Raw genomic sequence first — 22,708 nt, forward strand, 5'->3', positions numbered from 1 at the left:
GTATATACAGGGTGTCTATAAAAGAACTCCGGGGTTTTAAAAATTCATATCTCACTAACTATAAAAGATAGCAAAATTTAGTCGATTTCTCTGAAAAGAGTAGCTCAAAAAGTTTTACTCATACCAATTGGGAATGTTTGTATCAACTGTTGGCGGCGCTGCAGGGCGTTGACCTTGAAATGACGTCGCGAAATTTGAAATGATGGCGACTCCGCAACAAAAGGCTCAATGTGTTATTTGGCTCATAGAAACGAAGTCTTTAGTTACCGTACAAAGAAACTTTCGACGTAACTATGGTGTTAACCCGCCTTCTGACAAAACCATTCGTCAATGGTTCAGTGCATTTAAGGAAACAGGAAGTGTTTTGAAGCAAAAGTCGCCGGATAGGCCGAGTGTGTCTCAAGAGAAAGTGGACAGAATCCGAACTTCATGCCTTCGAAGCCCTAAGAAATCGTTGACAAGATGCAGCCTGGAGTTGGGGTTACCAAGATCTCAGGGAACGAATAGTCAATTGTGTGGCAACCGTCCCCCCAGACATGCTCGTCAGGACATGGGAAGAGGTAGAATACCATTTAGACGTCTGCACCCCGTTGTGCCACTAACGGGGCTCATATAGAACTTTACTAAGTGTTAAAAAAAACTTGATAATGTAAGCTTTTCAGTCATGTATAAAACATGTATGTATGTTTTTTATTTCATTAAAATATTTTGCCGCAAAACCCCGGAGTTCTTTTATAGACACCCTGTATTAGTATGGATTATTAATAATAAACTCATTAATAAAAGGTTTTTAATGAAAAGATGACTAATTTAAATTAAAGACTTGATGGTAATATGAGATCTAAAACACAAATATTTACCTCAAGGTGAATCAACTTAGAACAGTCAAAACGTACTGGCTTAGAAGTAAAAAATCTTATTTTAGTTGAAGCACTAGTAGTCATAGGGCATATGAAATACTGCTTTAAAATATCAGGAGTCTGAAATAAAATAAATATTAAAAAGAAAATACTTTCAATTGATTCAAATTAGATTTGCTGCAGTAATTTTGAACAATATTTTTGTGGTGCCACAATAGGTATTACATATTTCGTGGCTTTTAAAATTTCTTTAATTTCTTAAACTTACTTTTTTAATCATTCTTAATCAAATTTTTATTTAATAAAACGATGATTTAATTTTTACTACATTTTATAAAAAATAAATATAAAATATTTTAATATTTTCTTAACAATCAATATAACGGTTAACTTTTTATTTTAATACTAATGTAAAACTCATTAATTCACTGCCGCAACTAAATTGAACTATTACTATTTATAACTCTTTATTTCTTACCCAAAAATGTTGCAGTTACATGTTTATACTAATTCTCTTTGTCTTTTTGGTGATTCGCTTTCACCAAATTATTTTCAATTTTAATATTAATTATGGGAGGTTAGCTTTATTTTTTGGCTATGTTATCTTTCATAAATCACCAACCATGTTATCTTTCATAAATCACCAACCGTGCTCCTAACTGTCCATTATGACCAATTCATTTACTTTCAATTTAAAATTATTGACAATTGGACTGGGGGCCCTTTGGACCTTTCAGTCCTAACTGTTAAATTCAGTCCCAACTGTCTATTTTAACAGAAATTCTCAATGTGAAGAAAATGATTTTCTTGATCCTTCAGGGACTTCTTTCTTTATTTTTATATCTTTGAATGCAGCCATATTCTATTTAATATTTACTTAACAAATAAATTTTTCCTAAACGATTTTATTCATTTTTCTGGAAGAAATATCCATAAATCCAAATTAACCACTTCCCTGTTTTGACCGAACACCGTTCGGGTACTTGAAAAAGGGCCTTCCCTGTTTTGTCCGAGCGCCGCTCGTGCGACTAATTTTTTTACTCTATTGTAATGATTTGCCCAAATTTTGTTCTTTGTTTAGTTTACAATGTTTCTAACAGATGGCTCTGGTAGTCCAGTAGAGGTATGATTGCAAAAGGTTTTGGCGCTTTTCTTTTACGTGGGAAAAGGCGTGAATTTTGTTTTCACTAGCTTAGTAGAAAAGCCAACTTTAAGTAAAAATGCAATTTTTTTTGTAATAAAAATTAAAATTATTTCATAAAATCAATAAGACTCTTGATTTGAGTTTATATAATCAATTTTAACAGAAATTTGTTTTTCAAAAATATGCTTATTTTTTTAAACAATTTACCAGAAAAAAGATGCTGTTAAGCGGTTAAGATGCATCTGAAACGGCCAAAAACATGCTTAATACTACAATGATGCTACCCAAACTAACTACGAATTGGACAGATTACCGCAATCATAATTTTGATGTGTGTTGGACATTTTAACTTAGTCTAACCTAGAGTTCGCAACTGATATGTTACAAAGAACGAAACTGCTGTAGTTACTTTTGTGGAAGTTTACAGTGTAATAAGCTACTTTTTAGAAAAAATAATAAATGAAGCAGCACAAAAAAAAATCTTTAGTTATTCTTGGCAACACTACTTTTAATGTCAGATTAGTAAAGAAATAAGGTACAAACTCAACCAATTTTTTTTAAATCTAATTGTTGCAAATCTTATGTATTAAACAGTTCTAGCCAGCGTATTATACTTATTCATACAATTATTTCATTGTACTAAAAAAATTCCATTTCAATTGTCCAATCCCGAATATTGATAAATGCTGTTTTATTGCAAAATGGTTCTATTGTATTTTTTGAATAAAAAAACAAATAATAAAAATACAGAGAAATAGGCAAAGAATAATAGAATAAGTACCAAGTTAGAAATTTGAATAACTTACATAAACATCAGATGCTAAATAATCCTCATAGCATGAAGTCTGTCGTATTACCCATTGCAATTCAATTTGATGTGATGACTGAGACTCACAATTAACTAAAAAACACATATACATAAATGTGTATAAAGAGTTAAAGTAAAATGTGTTTGTCACAAAAAATTTGATTTATTGAACATAAGAAATGTCATTTTTTTTCTTAGATATCAACTTTGTAACATTAAAAGAATAAAGAAAAAATAATAAAATGCTTCTTTTTCTGTGATTTAAACTTCTTTGGAAAATAGAATTATTTACATAGTTCAACTAAAACAATACAGATTTATTAAAATTGATAGATAAACGGATAAATAGTCAACAATGGATAAATATTCAATATTCAAAGCAAAAAAACAAAAAAAATTTCTGAAAAAGCACTTAAATTTGTAATAACTGGAGAGCAAATTGGAATTTCGAGACAAAATTCACATTAAAATCACAAATAAAAATTACTTTTTTAATGCGACAAATTTTAACTTCATTACATTTAAACAAGCTACCAACCAACCAAACATGATATTTTTTTCCCTGCAAGTTTAAAAATTAATAATTCTCAAACTAATTGTGGGATGTTAAATTTTTTCATCCTGTCATTCTCTTTGTACATTTTAAGTCTTATTTTTTGTGCAGCAGTGGTACTTAAAATTTTTATCTATACAGTAGGGAATCGATTATCCGGAACGATTGGGACCATCGCTATTCCGGATAACTGATTTTTCCGGTTTTCAGAATAGCTACAAAAAGCCGTTTTTTTTATTGTTAAACCCAACTAAAAAAAAATTTGGAAGTAATCTTAAAAAGAAGAAAAAACGATGAAGTAATACACTAATGATTATTTCCAAATGATGGTAAGGTTAAGATCTTTCAAAAAAGAAAGAAAAATCCTAAAATCTTATGAGGATTTAAAAAAAAAATTAAAAATAGCGGAAAAATTTATCGAATTTCGTTCCGGTTTTCTGGTTTTCCGGTTATCTGATTTCCGGATAACGGGTTCTGTACTGTAATTAGAGATATGTAGTTGAAATTAAAAAAATTTATCATAATACTAAAATATCAATTATTTATTATGATCATAATTATACTGCAAAATTTTCAATTAAAAAAATTATAATTTCTTAAAATTGTATGTGTGTATAAAAGATTTTTAAATGTTTTGTTGAATTCCATGCCAACTGAAACCAGTAGTGAATTTTTAAAGTTTAAGCAATATCCTTGTATTTGGTATCATTTTAGGAAATTTGTTGTAATTTATGAATTCAAAAGTTACTTTTTGGAGTTATGCATGATTATAGTAAAATTTATCATAAATAAAGAGCATTCATGATTTTGACTTATTCTACCAAAAAAACTGTCTATTTTAAAGAAGAATAAGTTATTAATAATATTACGATTTTACATATAGTTTGATTTATATTGTAAAATAAATTATTCCTGAGTCTCATTATGCAGAGATTACCATTAAAAAAAAATTTGTTTTCTTATTTTTAAGTCAAAAATTATCTCAAATATATACTGCCTCTCTGCTACAATAGTTCTTTTTAGTTTATTTTATTCATTACACAAAAAAACTTTTTAACTTAATATTTGATTCTTACATTCAAGTCTATTAGAACAATAATGTTATGTTATATTTTTGAAAAAAAATTTAAAATTTTAAAGTTTCTCATATAACAGAGGGGATGTAACAAAGAGGACAAAACTAAATGTCCCCTCAGTTACACAAAATTGATAGGTTGACCATTAAAAAGAAACTATAGGAATGTAAACAGCTGCTAATGCATCTTGATTCAACTAGTTTAAACCAGTTCCTCCACTATTAGAGCACACTTTTTACACAAAACTGTGCCATTTTTATTTAATAGTGTGTTTAGTTTATAGTTAAAAGTTTTTCAAGTGAGTAATCAATATGGGAAAAACTGTAGCAGAAAGAATGAAAGAATATAGAAATAGAATGTTCCGAAAAAAAGATATTTGTAAGAAGAAAGATAAAGAATATAAAACAAAAATTTATGATAACAGAAGTATTTTGAAAAAAATAAAATTAACAGAGAAATAGATAAATTGAAAAAAAAGAAGACAAAGGAAAAATAAAAAAGCACTGGTACAAGCAGTAGACATTCAGGAAGGATATTCTCTTTATAATATTCAGGGATGAGAGTAGTCAGAAAGTAAAAAAGAGGAAATCCAAAAAACAAAAAAAAAGAAAGAAAAAAAGAAGGGAAAAAAAAAAATATATATATATATATAAACAAAAATTTGACAAAAAAAGTGCGATTTTTAAACTTGTAAACCATGTGATTATAAATCCCGATATGAGGCTTTTAAATCACGTAAATATGAAACTCTACATCGAATTTAAAAAATGCGAAAATACAAATCATGATTTTTTAATTTTTAGATCACGATGCATAATTTTTAAATCGTGCGATATTACATTCGCAAAAACGAATCACGACATTGGATTTTAAGCTCGCGTGAATATGAATTGCTACGTGGGGTTTTAAAAGCTCGTAAATACAAATCGCGATATTGATTTTTTAAATCTCGTAACTAAGAATCGCAATGTACAATATTTAAATCGCCTGAATAAGAATCGCAACGTCCAACTTTTAAATCAGGTAAATGTGAAAATCGAGGTTTGATAATGAAATCGCGATTTTAAAAATGCATAAATACAAAACATGATATTGGATTTTTAAATCTCGTAAATAAGAATCGTAATGCGCAACTTTTAAATCAGGTAAATACGAAAATCGATGATTGATATTAAAATCGCGTGGACAGAAATCAAGATATTTGCAGAGTCTGGACTTGGGATTTCTAAAAGGCTTGTTTGTATTGTTTTTGTTTAGACATAATAAATAAAAATTTGCAAGATTAATTGAATGAGCAAATAAATATTTTCACAGCAAATATACCTCTATTTTTATTCTCTCTCTCTTTTTTTTTTCACGCCAGAATACAAGAAGCAGCGACGTCAGAATTACGAAAATACGAGATATCCAGCCGATGGATAAAAAATACGGAAAATCTTATTTTCTGTGTGTGAAATCGGAGAAAATAGCCAATATAAGTAAAAATGCGGAAGGGTTAGCAGCTAGGGCGTAGATTGAATTTTCTGTTTATCTTTGAAAATCGTAAATAAATATAATTATTTTACTTCAACGACTGAATTTAAAAATAAAAAAGAAAGCGGGATATTTATAAAAAAAACTAAACTTTTAGAGAATCGGAGTTTTTGTTAAAAAGGCTGAAATTCGAGAGACCTCTCATCCCTCATTCAGCCTCATCATTCGAGAGAAAAATCTCATCCCTGTATAAAGGTCAACCAGTTTTATCCCAAGGAAATGATTTTTAGAGAAACTTCAGAGGGAGGAAAAGGGACTTCAACAATTTCCCTCCGCGGAAAATTAAATTCCTCATAAAACATTTTAACTTGGGCAAAAAAAATTTCAGCGGAAATTAGCGGGAAAAATGGAAAAATCTGAAAAAAAGCGGAAATCCGCGGAAGAATCTCATCCCTGAATATTCCTTAGGCATTAGGGAAAGCTATAAAAAAAGCAAACCATGCATTACCTGCATCTCCAAGAAAACATCTACTGTTTTATACATACTCTGTAACCTTGCTACCAAAACAAAAGAAATAGCCTAAGAACAAAGTTTCTGATGAAGCAAAAAAAACTTGTAATAAATTTCTACTCATCTGATAAACTTTTTTACCAGACTTCTGGTAGAACTGAGTGAGTGCATGATTGTCAAAGAAAATGGACAGAAAGTCCACAATGCTAAATGTGCACCTTGGGGAAGCATATCAAGTATCAAAGTAGATGCATCCAAACATAAAAATTGGCAAATCTATGTTTAGCTGTATTACGACCTATCCATATATTATGCAAAGGTAAAGCACCATATAAAATGTGTATGTGCTATTGACGAAAATGTGAATTTTCTATTAAAATCACAGTTGTTTGCCTAATAATTACATAGAATTGCTAAATATAGCGACTTGCAACAATCGCTCAATTGACTTTTTATTTCATAACCGTCGTTGAACAGCCGACCCAAATTTAAGTTTACGGCTACCAATGTTCAACTCTGTAGCCTTATAATTTTGAACCCAATCAAAAAGACAAGGGAACTCCGAGATCAGTACCCTCAGAAGTATTGATTTGTTTTGGGAACTTGAAGGACTTTGGGACCTGACATATTTAATGTACACCAGTCACCATTTAAAACACTGGGATTCCTTTGATGTTGCTATAGATAATTTTGCAAGTGTAAAAAGTTCTAGGAAAAAATTGAGTAGTTAATTTTGCTGCCCAAATAACTGAAATTGAGAAAGAAACAAACAATGCACTTGTTTTCTTTTTTTTTAAACAGGGTCTGGTAAAATTTAAAAACTTTTAAATATAACTACAAAGATGTAGCACGGTTTTCAATTATAGCAGTGCTAACTCCAACTTAACTGTGCTGCAGTAGGGCCATGGAGTGTCCGCCATCTTTGGCCACTGATTAGAGCGGAAGCCCAACTGAGGAGTAAAGGCACTGCCGTGTCGAAGTAAGGCAGTGTAGAGTCCAACATTTTGGGCCACCGCAACGCCGATTAGAGCGGAAGCCCAACTGAGGAGTAAAGGCACTGGCGAGTCGTAGCAGGGCAGTGTAGAGTCCGACATTTTGGGCAACCGCAACGCGGCACTACAGCCGCGCACGTGCCGTAGTAGGGCCGTATAACTGTGGTGTCACTTTTAACAGTGATATTTCCCTTTAACTTTCTGTCAAATTTGTAAGACGTCCTCTCTGTTACGATGCATTATTTGGACTTAAAAAAGGGGGGGTTGGAATTTTAAGTCCTATAATAATTTATTTTACCTTGAGATGTGATAATTTGAAAAAAAATTACAGATAATGTTTAGGATGGTCCAAATCACAGAATTTAGAATAAATAACAGTCCATGTGAAAAATGTGGGATTTTATTTGTCCCCTCTGTTACAAGTACTTTTAATTAACTTGTAATTTAATTATGAGGCTCTTTTATTATTTTATGCCAATTAATTAAACACTGCCCTCTAAAGTAGCATATTCTAGTAGAATTTTTGTTTTCAAAAATATTTAATATATGTTTTAGAATAAAATACTTGTGTGATTTCCCCTCTGTTATGCTTGGAATTCAACTTTTTAATTTGTTGACAACAGCAGAAGCGAAAAAGATTGCAAGGTAGAAGAAATCGAAGATGTTTCATATCTATTAATATTGAGAACAAACGTTATACAAATTTAATTCTTTTTCCCTCTCTTAAATATTTTTAAATTTCTATCTATATATAGGTAGTAGGCTACCCTTTGTGTAAAAACTTGTATTTCTATTTACACAGGTGTAAATTTATTTATTTTAGTTTTTGATATTATTGATTTATAAAAGATAAGTTATTTTACTCATTTTTCAGTTAAAAAGATTACTTTCCATAAAAATTTAGACCTAAGTTATACACTTAAAAAATTTTAGATACAGTTTTATTCCATGCATGCCCAGTAACAGAATTTATAAATTGAATCTGCAGCACTATATGCATAAATTCGAATTTGTCTGTGACTGCAACCAATCAGACAAAGATTATATTTGGAAAATTTCAGTTTAATCTAACATACAAAACATAGCAAATTTTGCAAACATTAAATCTTTAAAAATTAGGCATAAAGACTTTATGTTGTCAAAAATTTTAATTGAATTTTATTCAATGATACAGTACAGAACCCGTTATCCGGAAATCAGAAAACCGGAAAACCAAAAAACCGGAACGAAATTCGATAAATTTTCCCGCCATTTAAAAAAAAAATTTTTTTTTCCTCATAAGATTTTAGGATTTTTCTTTCTTTTTTGAAAGATGTTTACCTTACCATCATTTTGGAAATAATCATTAGTGTATTCCTTCATTGTTTTTTCTTCTTTTTAAGATTATTTCCAAAAAAACATTTTTTTTTGTTGGGTTTAACAATAAACAAACGGCTTTTTGTAGCGATTCAGAAAACCGGAAAAATCAGTTATCCGGAATAGCGATGGTCCCGCTCGTTCCGGATAATCGGTTCCCTACTGTACTAAAAAAGATATTGAATAAATACCAATGCAGTTAAATCTGTGCTTTTTTCTGTAATCAAGTAACAGAAAAAATCATTACTTTTTATTCTTTGCAATCTTACATTCCATTTCTATATTCTCTCATTCTTTCTGATGCAGTTTAATCTTAATTCAACTTTTTAATTTTCATTCGATATAAGTTTAAAGATGTTTTTAACAGCAGTCTCAGCGATTTCTCCTGATTTGTTTGATTGTTTTTTTTAAATGTAAAATATAGCTGAAAAATATGAAGATACTGTAATAATCTATAGCGTCTGCTGCCTTGCTAGAGATTTTCTTCTATCAGATATACATGAGAGCCTTTTTTATAAACACAAAGTGCTCTGTTATTATAAATTGATTACATAATAAATATAAATATATATATATATATATATATAAGTTACATAATAAAAATATTTATCCATAACTATAGAAAACACCTTGTAGGAAGAATTTAATGCTAGTAAGGTTTGTTGTAGAAAGCTAGAAAAAATTCTGCCAGAGGGTCTGTGTAGCTGTTTTCTTAAACAAATAAATTAACAGTTTGTTTTGCTCATTTTCAATTCATTTCATAATAAAAATTTTAATTAATAATAAAATGACTATAATTCATCAATATGTTATATTAAATTATGGTCAAATATAAATAAAATTTGAGATTCATTATCCATCAAATAATTTATAAAGTTAAGAAAAAAATAAGTTTGGTGCGCATTTTTTAGACTTTTAAAATAAAAGCTAAAAGGGAAAAATATTTACAGCAGCTATTTATCTGTTTTGTTTGGAAACTGAAAATGCAACCAAATTACATGTAATACTTTTATTTAAAAAAAAAATATGCTAAAGTAAATAAAAGTGTAATGAATTCTAAAAAAATTTCATTCTATTATAGACCTCAAAGATCATGTATTTAACTGGCTTTCCCTTTTACATCAAAAACTCTTAAAAAGAGAAAAAAATGAAAAAATTACTTTATCCAAATTGTTACATACCAGACACATGAATATTTGAACCAGCATAAAGTGGCTTATGAGTTCCAAAGATGGCAGCTTGCACCTATAATATATATAATTTTAAATATGTTACAATAAGAAGTTTTATTTTAATCTTATAAATATCTATTTCCTTCCCATAAAATATTCGAAAGTTTACTCCAATTTTCAAAATTTAAATTGTGTATATATTTACAGTAATTAGGAAATTTGATATTAATAATACCTTATTTCTAAGAGGCCCTGCCATCTTGGATTTCAGATTAGGTTTTTAATTTTCGTTCTTTATAATAATTTGAATCAAACGAATTTTTAATGATACAGTATCACTCTTCTTTTGGACATGCTCAATTTATGCCGATAGTATCGTTAATCGATGTAATGTTTTGATTGTAGTATTTTCGGTAGTTGTTGATATTAATTTTCATGTGGTTTTTAAATATTCCAATATATTTAAAACAATATGGAAAATAAAAATTGCGCACTTGAGTATTTACTTTTTAAGGCAATAATTGGATTGAAATTTTGGCAGTCATTGGTATTGATTTCTCCAGAGTTTCTAAATCTGATATTTTTATACAATATTATTTATTACTTATTACAACAACCTAATCTCGAAACGAAACACGCATTTGAGGAGTCCGATACGTGTAATTTTGTTGCTGATCTTTTATTCGGAAATTACTACAACGGATCTCATGACTTTTAAATATCTTTTTTTATTGTGATGATTATTTTCAAAATGTGAAGAAGGAAATAATTTATGTACCCCTCCCTCCCCCTAGCAAAATGCAAAAATATCATCCATAATATTAGATTAAAAAATTACTACATGTTCAATTAAAAAAAAATTATATGGTTCTTTTTTTTTACTGTAAGCACACCTCTTTTGCCAGTTTGAATTAGTAACATATATGTTTTTTATTATTAAAAACATCTTGCAGAAAGATATTAGTGCTAGAGAGTTTTGTTGCAGATAGCTCAAAAAAATTCTGCCAGAGGGGAGCCCTCTTAATTTAAATATTTGTATTGTACTAACATGTGCTTTTATTTAGTCATCTTGAACAACATTTCAGGATAAATAGTCCGGCTCTAATTAAAAAATGTGTCCTAAAATAACTAAGGGGACAACTTAAATAACATCTCAGCCTAATGAAAAAGCAAATGACAGCATTAACAGCTTTGGGCTCTTGCATGAGGCCCATAAAAATGAGAGTAAAAAGAAACGAAAAATACTTCAAAGCTAAATGACGCTTGAACTTTGTATTTAAAAATTACGAAAAAATAAATAAATATACAAATACTACTCACTAAATACTAAATACAGTAAGAGGACATTATTAATTTCTGATTAATATGTTTTAATTTTTGTCTTGATGAAACTAATGTTGTTTCAAGTATAATTTGGAAGAAACCTATGAAAGAATTGTAAATCAATCAGGCCAATTTCCTTCTAAACAATAGGTACTTAAATGGATGTTTTTTCTTCACGATAATTACTTATGCAATGTGTAATAACTTAAATAATATAAATAATTAAATCCTTAATTTTTTTTTTCTTTCAAGCTATTATAAAAAATTGAAATTAAAAAGAAAAAAAAATCAAAATTAGTTCATTCTTCCACATACTTAAATTCTGAGGGAAAAAAAACACTTTCCGTAATAACAGTTATACCTTAAGTTATTCTTTAAAATATGTATATTAAAGCTCTTCCTCACAGAAAAGGGCACTCACTCACTAAGCACTGTAAAAATTTATCTAAATGTATAATATTATGCAAGAACTGAACTTGATCTTCAACAGTTTTTAAAGTACCCTCTTAAACTATTTTACGCATATATTTCAAAAAGTAATTCTCATACATTATCAAAACTAGAGAAAAATTTCTCAAGTTTATAAAAAAATAAAGGCATGCTAAAACACAATATGAGTATAAAATTTTTTCAAAAAAATAAATAAATAAATAAACTGAAAATTATGAAAAAATGAGCATTTAAAGGTACATTTTTTAAAAAAGGTATTTAATTAAAAAGTAATTTGAAAATTTAAAATCAGTTAAAAAATTCATTAATATATGCATTAATATATTCATTAATTCATGCCCCACCCTGGAAATAAAAAAAGAAACTTATAAAAATTTAACCAGTTGAGAATAATCCTAACAAAGAAAATATTTGTAATAGTAATAAGAATTAAACCTATAAACATAGGTAATTCTACCACTGAGTAATTATTTAAACAGTGAATTATTTATTTTTTAAAATGTTATATGAGCAAAAAGGCACTGTTTTTAAGGAAAGGTGGCTTATTTTTACATAAAGACACTTATACACTTATAAAGAACAAAATGCACATAAGGCGGACCGTCCTTCTAAAAACGCTTAAGGAGAACACTTGGAAATTCACATTGATTTTTATCACTCTTCGGCATTTATTACAATTACTTATCATATTTTCATTTATTTCAACATCGTTTTTAAAATCCCGATATTTTTAATAAAATCTTATTACAACAGGCAACATTTTCAGAATTTCCGATCAAATGAGGGTATTTCCATTTAAAAGTCCAACAAGAAAGCTAGTTTGTTCCAATGCTTGATCCAGGATTTCCCTTGTCTACTAGATCGGGTTCAAAATTACAAGGCTACAGAGTTGAACACTGGTAGTCGTAAACCCAAAATTGGGTCGACTGTTTAAAGACGGTTATGAAATTTAAAAAAGAAAAACTTATGGCTAAATAATTGTATTGGTTTTATTTAGTTTCTACCGTTCTTTTTTTCCACAGCACTTTTTCCAGTATCCTAGAATAAATAGGTTTTTTTTTCTGGGAGCAATCTCAGCCTAAATGAGAATTGAAATTTCTAATTTTAGAGGAGAATTTATGAAGTGAATAACCTTACTTTTGAGTAGCTAGCTGACCACTGTCCGGGATCTGGAAATCCGTAAACAGCGTTATTAAAACACATATTAATGACAACAATAAGAGGTGTCATATTAAATTCATATTTCAGCTTAACTTTCCACATGCTCATCTTAACTGTTGAAGCAAACACTCCACTTAATACTGCTAAAAGACAATTATTTAGTCACTACCAATATAAACAAAGTTTTTTAAAGGATTGATATATTGATTGATTCATTTCGAAGCTTTTGACTGTCTATTTCTATGTAGTTCTGGCCGAGCGATTTCCTCAGTTCACAAAAGAACTGTTTTGGCAGCCGAGATCTGACATCTAAACTCGCGATATGCCATGCGCGGGATTTCCTATTTTGTCATCATGAAAGTTTAAATTACAGGTAATTTTTATTATTTAAAGATTTATAACATTAGTGTATATATTATTGTAGTATATAAAGGAATTAGATGAAATTTAAAAAAGATTAATGAATTTTATTAAATTTCTGTAAATGCAACCCTTTAGAATTTAAATTACTTAGTTCGTTTCTCTTTACGTGTAAAATTTATGTATTTTAAGAAAATCGTAGTCAGAATTTTTTTTTTTTCATTTATCAAAGTTTTTCTCTGCTTTCTTAGAAATCCTTTGTTTGATCTGTCAAAAATGTGTGAGGCAGTTTGGTAATGAAATTTCATTTAGTTAAATTACATGATTTATATTTATTTTAGTGGCATAATATAAAGTTTTCTTTTTTTTTTTTTCTGGGAAATAATTTGCTAATTAAAATTTATTTTTTATAGATGGCTCAATATTGAATTTTTTTTAAAAATAGTGAGTTCTTTGATCATGTTTAAAATAATTTGTTTCAATCTTAAAAAAAAATTCTAAACAGAAATCTAAAAGAAATTGAACAAATTTACCTAATATTTATCATTTTTATTCACAATCACTGCATTCATTATTATTCCTTTAGGTTGTCTTAAATATTGAATAAATTATGAGCATACATACTTTCATAAAAAATTTTATTCTTTATGTATCACATTTATGTGCAAAACAATTTGTACTCAATAATTTTTTTATTTAAAATGCATAATAAAATTACTATAATTCATCGGAAGATAATTCAGATTAGAAAATTAAGTACAATTTAAATTATCTGTACTAGATTTTAATTTGAATTTTTTCATTTAATTAACTTCTCAAACTACTCATATTTTTTATATCTATAATTGTATTTTTTTCATTCTGAATACCCTAAGTTTTTTGACAGTTAATGTTTAAGTCTAAATGGACAATGTAAAGCAAACCTTTCATATTTCTTCTGTCTCTACATAAAATACTAACTAATAAAATACTTTGTTATTCTTTTTACAAGGTGATTCCCTGGTGAAGTATTTAGCTAATTACTTAAATGTTGAGCGAAAATAGGATATCGATGTTGTTTGCACGCCTTGGAATCATTGTGGACAAATTAAGTGTGCAGTTGCGAAGGGGCGATTATGATTTTGCCTTAATTCATGTTGGTAAGTTGAAATGTTATTTATTTACATATTTAATGATTATGTATCTAAACTGTTTGTTGGCATTGTTTGTATCTTGTGTAATTATTTTAATTCAGATACTGATATTTTTTTTTAATATTACTTATGGTTGTGCTATTAAACAATAATTTATTTGGGATTTTTATCATATCCACGGCAAGGCCAAGTGCCGTCAATTTTTTGGCGACCTGTTTAGATAGGTCGCAAAGGGGTAGGAGGAAAAAGAGAAACCCGATCATGACATCACGACGAAATGGGGGAAAGAAAAGGCGCTCTCTAGGAGGAGAGGACCGTAAAAGAACGGTGTTACTGTCGTGATGTCAGAAACGGGTAGAGAATCGAAAGAACAGGTAAGGAAGATAGAAAAAAAATCGCATGCGGAATGTTAAAACGGGAATAAACAAGTACAAGCATAAATTCAAAAAATAAAAGAAACAAGAATAATAGAAAAGCAAATCAGAGGATAAACATAAATAAAGACTTACTTTTGAAATCTTCATTGAAGTGAGTAATCCATGTTGAAATTATAAATGAAGGTTCAGCAAACGTAATAATTTCACTTTTTTTTTATATACATAATATACTCTACTATACTTTGAATTCAACTATTTTTATAATTAAAAAATATAACTACAATTGTATATATATATGATACAATAAAGATTGAATTTAAATTCCACAAAGGAATGTCTAATTTTATATTAATTTATTTAAATGGATAATTTTTTTTAATATGAAAACAAATTATTCTTAATGCATAATTTTTTTCTTCGGTGTTTAAACATTCTAAAAAGATTTTTTTTTGATTTTTAAAAAAAAAAAAAAAAAAAATTGGTAAGTAAGTTAAGCATAAATTTTAAGCAAATTTAGGGTGTAAAAAAGAAGAAAATTAATATAGAAATAGCATCTAATTGGCGTTTATTTGTAGAATTGCTCACGATATGTTGTTGTTGAATTTGGATATTTATCCTTCAAAATATGGATGGTATTCGCAATATGGAAATTAAGATCCCAAAAGTTTTTTTTTATGTTGAAAGTTTGGGCTCCTTCATTTAATTGCATTTCGCAATGTCTCGAGAACTTTTGAAACGAATTGAAAAATTTTTGCACCTAATAATGAAATTCATTTACCAAAAAATAATTCACTGTCAAAAATAGTTTTTTTTTAAATTATTTATTATTAATAGTTGGAACAATTTTGAATAAATAATTAAATTTTAAGAATATTGATTTAAATGGTAAAATATAAAATTTGAAGGAAATCTGTCGAATAGTTCTTGAATAATTCTGTTGTATTTGACTGATTTAGTACACATTAAATTTTGTATTTTGTCATTTAAAATGACATTTCTTAAATTTTCAATTTAAAGTTCTTGCGACTATTCTATTAATAAATAGAATAATTAATACTTCTTGAAAATTATTTTTGCCAAGGAACTATTTTTAGGTAAATGAATTTTATTATTGTGTGCTAAAAATTTTTTTTTGTTCGTTAAAAAAATTCTCAAGATATGGCTATTTATTTCGAGAGTCAAGAATTCGAATCAATTTAAAATAAAAATATATGCTTTTTTTAGGAAAAGTACGTGTCTGTTTTTCTAATTTAAAGTATTTTGAGTCTTAGTATATAAAAGTTCTATCTTTCGATCATAAGTTATTCAAAGTGTTTACTTTTTTGCACATTACATATACACAAACAGAAGTTATTTTTTTTAAATATTAACTTAAAAGTTTTCAATTGATTATATTATGTAAATTTTTTTCGTTTTAATTTGAATAAATATTTTCTTAAAAAAATTTTTGATTTTTTATTTTGAATTAACACGTGACTTAATAGTAGATATATTTTTAATTGTTAGAGGTGGACACCAAAATATTTTCAGTGCTTAGGGCCTCAAGAAGTCTTAATCCAGCCCTGAATGAGCCCTGTTATGCATGCTCCGAAAATGGCTCATTTATCTGGTTCTTTAAGTTCTTTAAATGTTCAGGTTTAAATGTGACAACGTCTAATTCTTCCTCTTTTTTTTAATATTTTGTTCAAACTAGGTCAAGCACAAGCTATTAAAGCATAAATCTTGAGAAAGTGAAATTATTTGAAACAAAATTTTATATATATATATAAACACGTTATATGTCTTCGCCAATAAAAGCACATAGAGCCGTGATGGCTCAGGGGATAGAGCGTTCGCCTTCCAATCGGGCGAACCGTGTTCGAATCCCAGTCGATACAAATTCCGCATCCGGCTTGCACCAACCACAGTGCTGACATGAAATATCCTCAGTTGTTAGAGTCCTCTTGCCATCAGGCTAACCGTGGGAGGTTCTCATGGTCTTCCTCTCCATGTAACGCAAATGCGGGTTAACTCCATCAAAAAGTCCTCCACGAAGGCATATTTCTCCCAATACTCGATCCAGGAGTTCCCTTGTCTTCTGGATTGGGTTCAAAATTTCAAGGCTACGGAGTTGAACATTAGTAGTCGTGAACCCATTGAGTTAGGTCGGCTGTTCAACGACAGTTATAAAATAAAATAAAAAAGGCACGTAAAATCTTTTATTAAGTTCATATATAAAAATGTCAAGTTTTAAGTCTGTAATTCAATTTTACCAGCCGGCAGCGAGCTTATTACTTTTTGCTAAGTTCAACACTTAATAACTTTCAAACTAATCACCAAATGTCAATTTTTTTAAACTTTTGTTCTCACTGTACATTTGTCTACACGCCTATCATAATTTGAAATTTCTATATCTTATAGCTTCTGAGCAGGAAAACAAAGTTGATCTCAGACATTAGTAACCCTTATGATTCTTTTAATAGTTATTATAATATTTTCGTCAAGCAAGTAATATTTTTAAATGCTTTTTTTTTTTAATGAGGTAATTTCATGTTTAATAACTAACTATAAAAAAAATAACAATTCGCTTCTTGGTATATTGAAAATAGAGTTAAATATATAAGAGCCCCACTACCTACAATAGCTTAAGGCCCCGGTAAACTTAAATTCTGCACAGCTTGCAGTTATGCTTATTCTAATAACGTTAAGCCACTGGGAAGGTCAACAGAAAAATTACATTAAAAAAATGAATAAAAGAAAACTTTAAATTATTTGAACTTGATAATTTGTATATGCTTTGTCTTTCAGTTTTGGCGAGATTTTGTAGTGTTCTTCAGTACAGTTTTATTTATTTATTTTTAACCCCGTACGAAGGACAAGAATTTCGCTAGTATGAAACAAGATGCTGCTTCTTCCTTCAAAGTGCTTATAATGCTTCTAGAGGTCCTACTAAGGAAAAAAAAAAATTAGAAATCAAAAACATAGCTTTAAAAAACGAAAAATATGTAAAAATTTTCGTGATGGTAAAACGTACATTTTCTCACTTAAAAATACTCATAATAAATTTTCTCACTAATAAAGTAAAATCAACGAGAAAAGCAATAAATATTAGTAAAAAAAGAGAAAAAATTCATACATCGGTAATTACTAACTTTTTTTGCATTTCCGTTTTGTGCATGATTGCGTATTGGTGATTAATGACGATTTATGTAATTTATTTTTTGTTATCCCCTATACGACGAACAAGTGCAAATGAAAAAAAATAATGCTATAACCTCGCATTTTTAAATAAATTATTTTGATGCTAGAAGAACATTTATTTTCTTGAATGGATTCACTAAAATTGTCTTAATTCTATATATAATAACGAATAATTTTTATTTAAAAAACATTTTCAATTCGATTGAAAAGAAGTAAATAATATTAGTTTTGTCAGACGTCAAACAAAAACTTCGGGAGCCTAAATTTCGAAAAATCTAAAGGAATTTACGATGGTGATAGAAGTAAATTATGAGAGAGGCGAAAATAATTTTTCGTCACTATAAATTTTCTCTTATTTTTTTTTCTAACTTAAAAAACATATTTTTATCTTTTTATTTTTCTTGTTTTAGTTTTGTGTATGTTAGCAGGTTTGCGTCGGAAATAGCTCAAAATTTCAATTAATAAATTTATCTTACAATTAAAAGACAATAACAGAAATTGTATGTATCTTTGATGCTTGAATAACTGAATTAAATTTTCTTAATCTGTCTCATACGTACATGAGTGGCGTACAGCTCCTTTAGCTTGACAATAAATAAAATTTCAAATTTTCACTTCTCTTAATTTCCAATGCTATTTTTTACTCTTAATACTATTTGGTCCTAAATTATGTTTGTATCCTTATGGGAGTTTTATTTATTTATTTAATTTAAATTTCTTTATTTTTTAATCGATGTATTAGTTTTCATTTAAAAAACTTTCTATTGTTAAAATTTCTTTAATGCTACAAGATGTTTCAAAAATAACTTTTGTCCAAAAATGTAAGAGATAATCTTTTCTGGTATTTTATGCAGAAATAACACTAGTCACAATATTGACTTTCTGATGACATTTATAACAATATTGATGTTTTGGAAATTTTTGATGATTTGTAACATACGACTATGTACTTGACTTATTTTATTTATTATTACTTTTTTATTAAATGCAACTTTTACTTTCTTTATAAATAATATTAAAAATATTCATTGAAATAAATATAATTATTCTGGAATTATTTCACAAGTTTGATGTAGGATAAAAATTAAATATTATGATATTGGAGATTATATTTGTGAGGTTAATTAATAAGTTTAAGTAAATCATTCATAGTTAATTTTATTTGAAACTCTTAGGTGAAATTTAAATTCTTTTATGAAGTTATATTTTACATATGTAAGACAGTGAATTCAGAAATGCCAATTTTCTACGTTTTAGGGGAAAATTTCTCCCCGTGGTAGCCAAGTTTTAAAATTATTTATATATAGTCTCATATTGGTATAATTATTTTTTATGTGAAAATTTGATTTGAAGATTTTTTCCACACCACTACATGTAGATGATTAAAAAGTTCATATGAAACTTCTCTTTGTACCTCTTATTGTGATAATATTAAAATGTTGGCAAAATACCAAAAATTTTACAGTTTTTAGCTTTTAATTGTATATCACTCTAGAAAATATTTGTCAAACAGCATAGTAGTTTCCAGTGCAGTGAAGCCTCAGTTAAATTAGAAATACAAGTACTTTTACATTGATTTGATGCATTGCATTGATAGGCTTCGGTGTTTTCTCAAAACAATTTTATTTTTGCAATCTCGCAGACATAACTTCTTTAAAAAAAAAAAAGAAAAATTTGGGGAAAAAAAAAATTTCGATTTGATTTAATTTTCAACAACATCTACATTGCTGAATAGAACAGTGGCAAGAAGAATCGTTTCTTTTTATGCCATTTACGATTATACTTCTTTTTTTTTATTTATTAAGTTAGGAGTTTATTCTTGAAATCCAGGCAATGTGACTCATATTAGTAATATGCACACAAACAACATTTTTACGAGAGTACAAATGTTTTTAATAATGTAAATAAATGTTAAGTGAAATGAAAGTCGATATTACCGACAGTATACTGATATTGCATCTCAACAATTCGACTTAAGTTTCTTGAATGATATAATCATGATTGATTAAGTAAATTTCGTTAAAAATAGCATAAATATTAAAGAGCAAATATATTGGTAAAAGTTCTATTGCCTTAGTATATAAATACACTGTCATTTCATAAATAATGAATTGCAGGTAATTAAAATCTGATTCAAAAGAAAGACTAAGAAACTGTTGCGTCATAGCACTGCAACTAATTTTATAAGTATCTATTAAGTAATTAAAATTATGTACAATAACTTCTATATATTACTCCGTTGAATCAAAATAGTCATCTGTAACTTTCAAAGTTTTAATTATTTTAAATCTATGGATTGCTTTCTTAGACCCATTTCCTAAGTTTCCAATTATTTATTATTATTTGTGTAAAAATTTTAATTTTGTGTAAAAATTTTAATTTTTTTGTAAAAAATTTCTTGTATTTATATTGATTCATCATAAACTTTTTTTTATCATTTTTAGTGACACTATAAAAATTTGCACTTTTTGACTCGTATAAAATAAAATTAGTTTCTGAAATTGCAAACTATTGAAGTAATTTCATTAAAATTTTTATCTTTAAAGAAAATGAATAAAGTAATAATGTTATAAAATTTCATTGAAATCTCATTCATTCTATTTAGCACCTTGGCGATTGTAGTTGGCACGACGAATCTCAATTTGGAAATATTCCTCAGTTGTTGTTCTTGAACGAAGAGTTGAGAAATTTCTCTCGCTGAAAGATCAGAGTAGGCAAACCATTTTGTTAATTTTGAGAACGTCACTATAAAGCGATTCAAGGAAGTAATGAAAACTTTGTGAATTTTACTTGGGCTAATGTTCTGTGAATCAACTTTATCTGTAGATGACTGTATTGGTTAAGATCACATTCACTTAAACTGCCAGGGCCATATTCAACTGGCAAACATCTTTGAAGAATGCATAGCAAAGTTGCTAAAAAAGGGTGTGTATTTATACACAACTTTATATACTAATTTTATGAAAATATCGTAATCTTGTCTTGACATTTAGCCAGATCACCAGAACAGCAACAGATTTAGTAGTCTGATGCTGATAAGAAAAATATTCAGAATGTATTTAGTAGAGAGTGTTTTTGTTTTTTTCTAATATTCTTATTTGGGCTACTTCACACAATGTAGAAAAATGTTTAGATGCAATAGAATATTTTATAACTGGTTCTCTCTCAACGATTCTGGTTCTGCTCTTGAGGGACAGAGGGTTTGGGATTTTGAGGGAAGATTGTTTAGAGCATTGTCCCTGAATTATAAATACTTTTTCACTTCAAATGCTTTTAGTAAAATATACTTAATGAATAATGAACTGTTTCAAAATAGCAATGGCATATTGTTCGGCACTATAGAGAGATTATAAAAATTTGTCGATTGCACGGAGATGTAGATTCAACAAAAGCCAATATGAGTGTCTCAGTTGGTATCTTTCTCTATTATAACTATAAAGTTTTTTTATTTTGATTATTCGAAGAATTGTATATTATTAACCGTGGCATTTTACCTTAATTGTTGTGAGTTTTTTCCCCGACTGTATTGTTATAGTACAGTTTGCTTACTGTTTACAGCACTGTTTGTAAATTATTCTAAATAATTAAAGTCAGAATGAGTTAAATTATCTTTTAATGTTTATCAGAATTTGTCTTTAATCAAACCCTGGTTAAGAAAAAACCAGTTAGTATATTACTCTTATATTAATAAAATTAATAATATATACATTTTTTACATTGATTATTTAAAAAAAATAAAATTAATTCCTTTTGTTTTATCAGTGGTATTTATTGCATTCTAAATAAAACTGATTTAATGTTTGATCTAGATACTAAAATAAGTTTAGAAAATTAATTTATGATTTTATTCTTGAAAAGGGTTTAGAAAATAATATTCATTGAGGAACTGGTGATCTCGACAGAATATAAATGAATAGATACTAAAAAACCAGGAGCAATGCAATCAAGTATGAACAATAGACAAACACATCAACATGTACTGGCTCACCATTGAAAATCAGTGTGGGTATAACACAACATGCACATTCCACGATCAGTCATGGACTTGTTCGCCTTTAAGGAGCCTATGTGGCTGATTACCATACACGCCATACAGTTGTCTCTCGGGTAAACGGTGTGCACACCAACTGAACAATTGGCTGCGAGGTCATTTATGTTGTGGAAAGAAAATATTTCAAAAAATCTGTGCTGTGACTAACTATTAAATGTTGTGATGTAATGTCCTGTGATTGTCTTGTTCTTAAAGCCATTAGTCTTTATTTGTAAACCCTGATGGATGCTTCAATACAAATATTAAATAATTTTAATCAGATACTTCCCCTCTCTTTCAGATGTAAGTAACCTGCCTAAATTGGAGATCTGCAAAATGAATTGAAAAGAAGTAATTGAGCAACAAACCTAACATTGCAATAATTTAAACTCCTTTTTTATGTCTTGATTTTTAAGTGACAGATGTTTCAAATCCCCAAGTATGAGTATACTTCCACCCAAAAGAGTTGTGAGACCCCTCTGAAAGCCTGCCATATGCGTGGAAAAGGTGGATATGCGAGGTTTTTCCCCGTTAATGTGTGCTTATAACTCTTTTCTGGTAATTAAAAATGTATACTTCTGTGCTAAATGTCCCTCTTTCACTCTGTAATTCAAGTTGATTTGAACTAATGTATGCAGTCCTTTATTAGATTCACAATTTGAAGAGTTGTACTTTTATCTATATACTTAACCATTGGTTGAAATCTTAACCAGGTATCTTAATTGCAGTATTAATTTAAAGCAGTTCTC

The 22,708-nt window shown here is 28.2% G+C and overlaps 1 protein-coding gene and 1 long non-coding RNA gene across 4 annotated transcripts in view; one reads left to right on the forward strand and one right to left on the reverse strand.

The window, feature by feature from the left end:
- Positions 1 to 13,139, reverse strand: part of LOC107451510 (transmembrane protein 87A) — a 71,961-nt gene extending 58,822 nt beyond the window's left edge. For 2 of the 3 annotated variants that reach the window (XM_071187543.1, XM_071187541.1), the window contains exons 1-4: positions 12,856 to 13,139; positions 9,955 to 10,018; positions 2,811 to 2,905; positions 861 to 980 (exon numbers count right to left, since the gene is read on the reverse strand). In XM_071187543.1, coding sequence (XP_071043644.1) covers positions 861 to 980; positions 2,811 to 2,905; positions 9,955 to 10,018; positions 12,856 to 12,987 — 411 coding nt within the window. In that variant the 5' untranslated portion in view covers positions 12,988 to 13,139. The remainder of the gene's footprint in view (positions 1 to 860; positions 981 to 2,810; positions 2,906 to 9,954; positions 10,019 to 12,855) is intronic. The other variant, XM_071187542.1, reaches the window with a different exon arrangement.
- Positions 13,140 to 14,234: 1,095 nt separating this feature from the next.
- Positions 14,235 to 22,466, forward strand: LOC122269747 (uncharacterized). The gene is made up of 2 exons (XR_006225366.2): positions 14,235 to 14,378; positions 22,261 to 22,466. It is a non-coding gene; the product is annotated as an uncharacterized lncRNA (long non-coding RNA).
- The last annotated feature ends 242 nt before the right edge of the window (positions 22,467 to 22,708 follow it).

The sequence above is a fragment of the Parasteatoda tepidariorum genome, chromosome X1 (assembly GCF_043381705.1).
Source record: "Parasteatoda tepidariorum isolate YZ-2023 chromosome X1, CAS_Ptep_4.0, whole genome shotgun sequence".
Taxonomy (NCBI): Eukaryota; Metazoa; Arthropoda; class Arachnida; order Araneae; family Theridiidae; genus Parasteatoda; species Parasteatoda tepidariorum.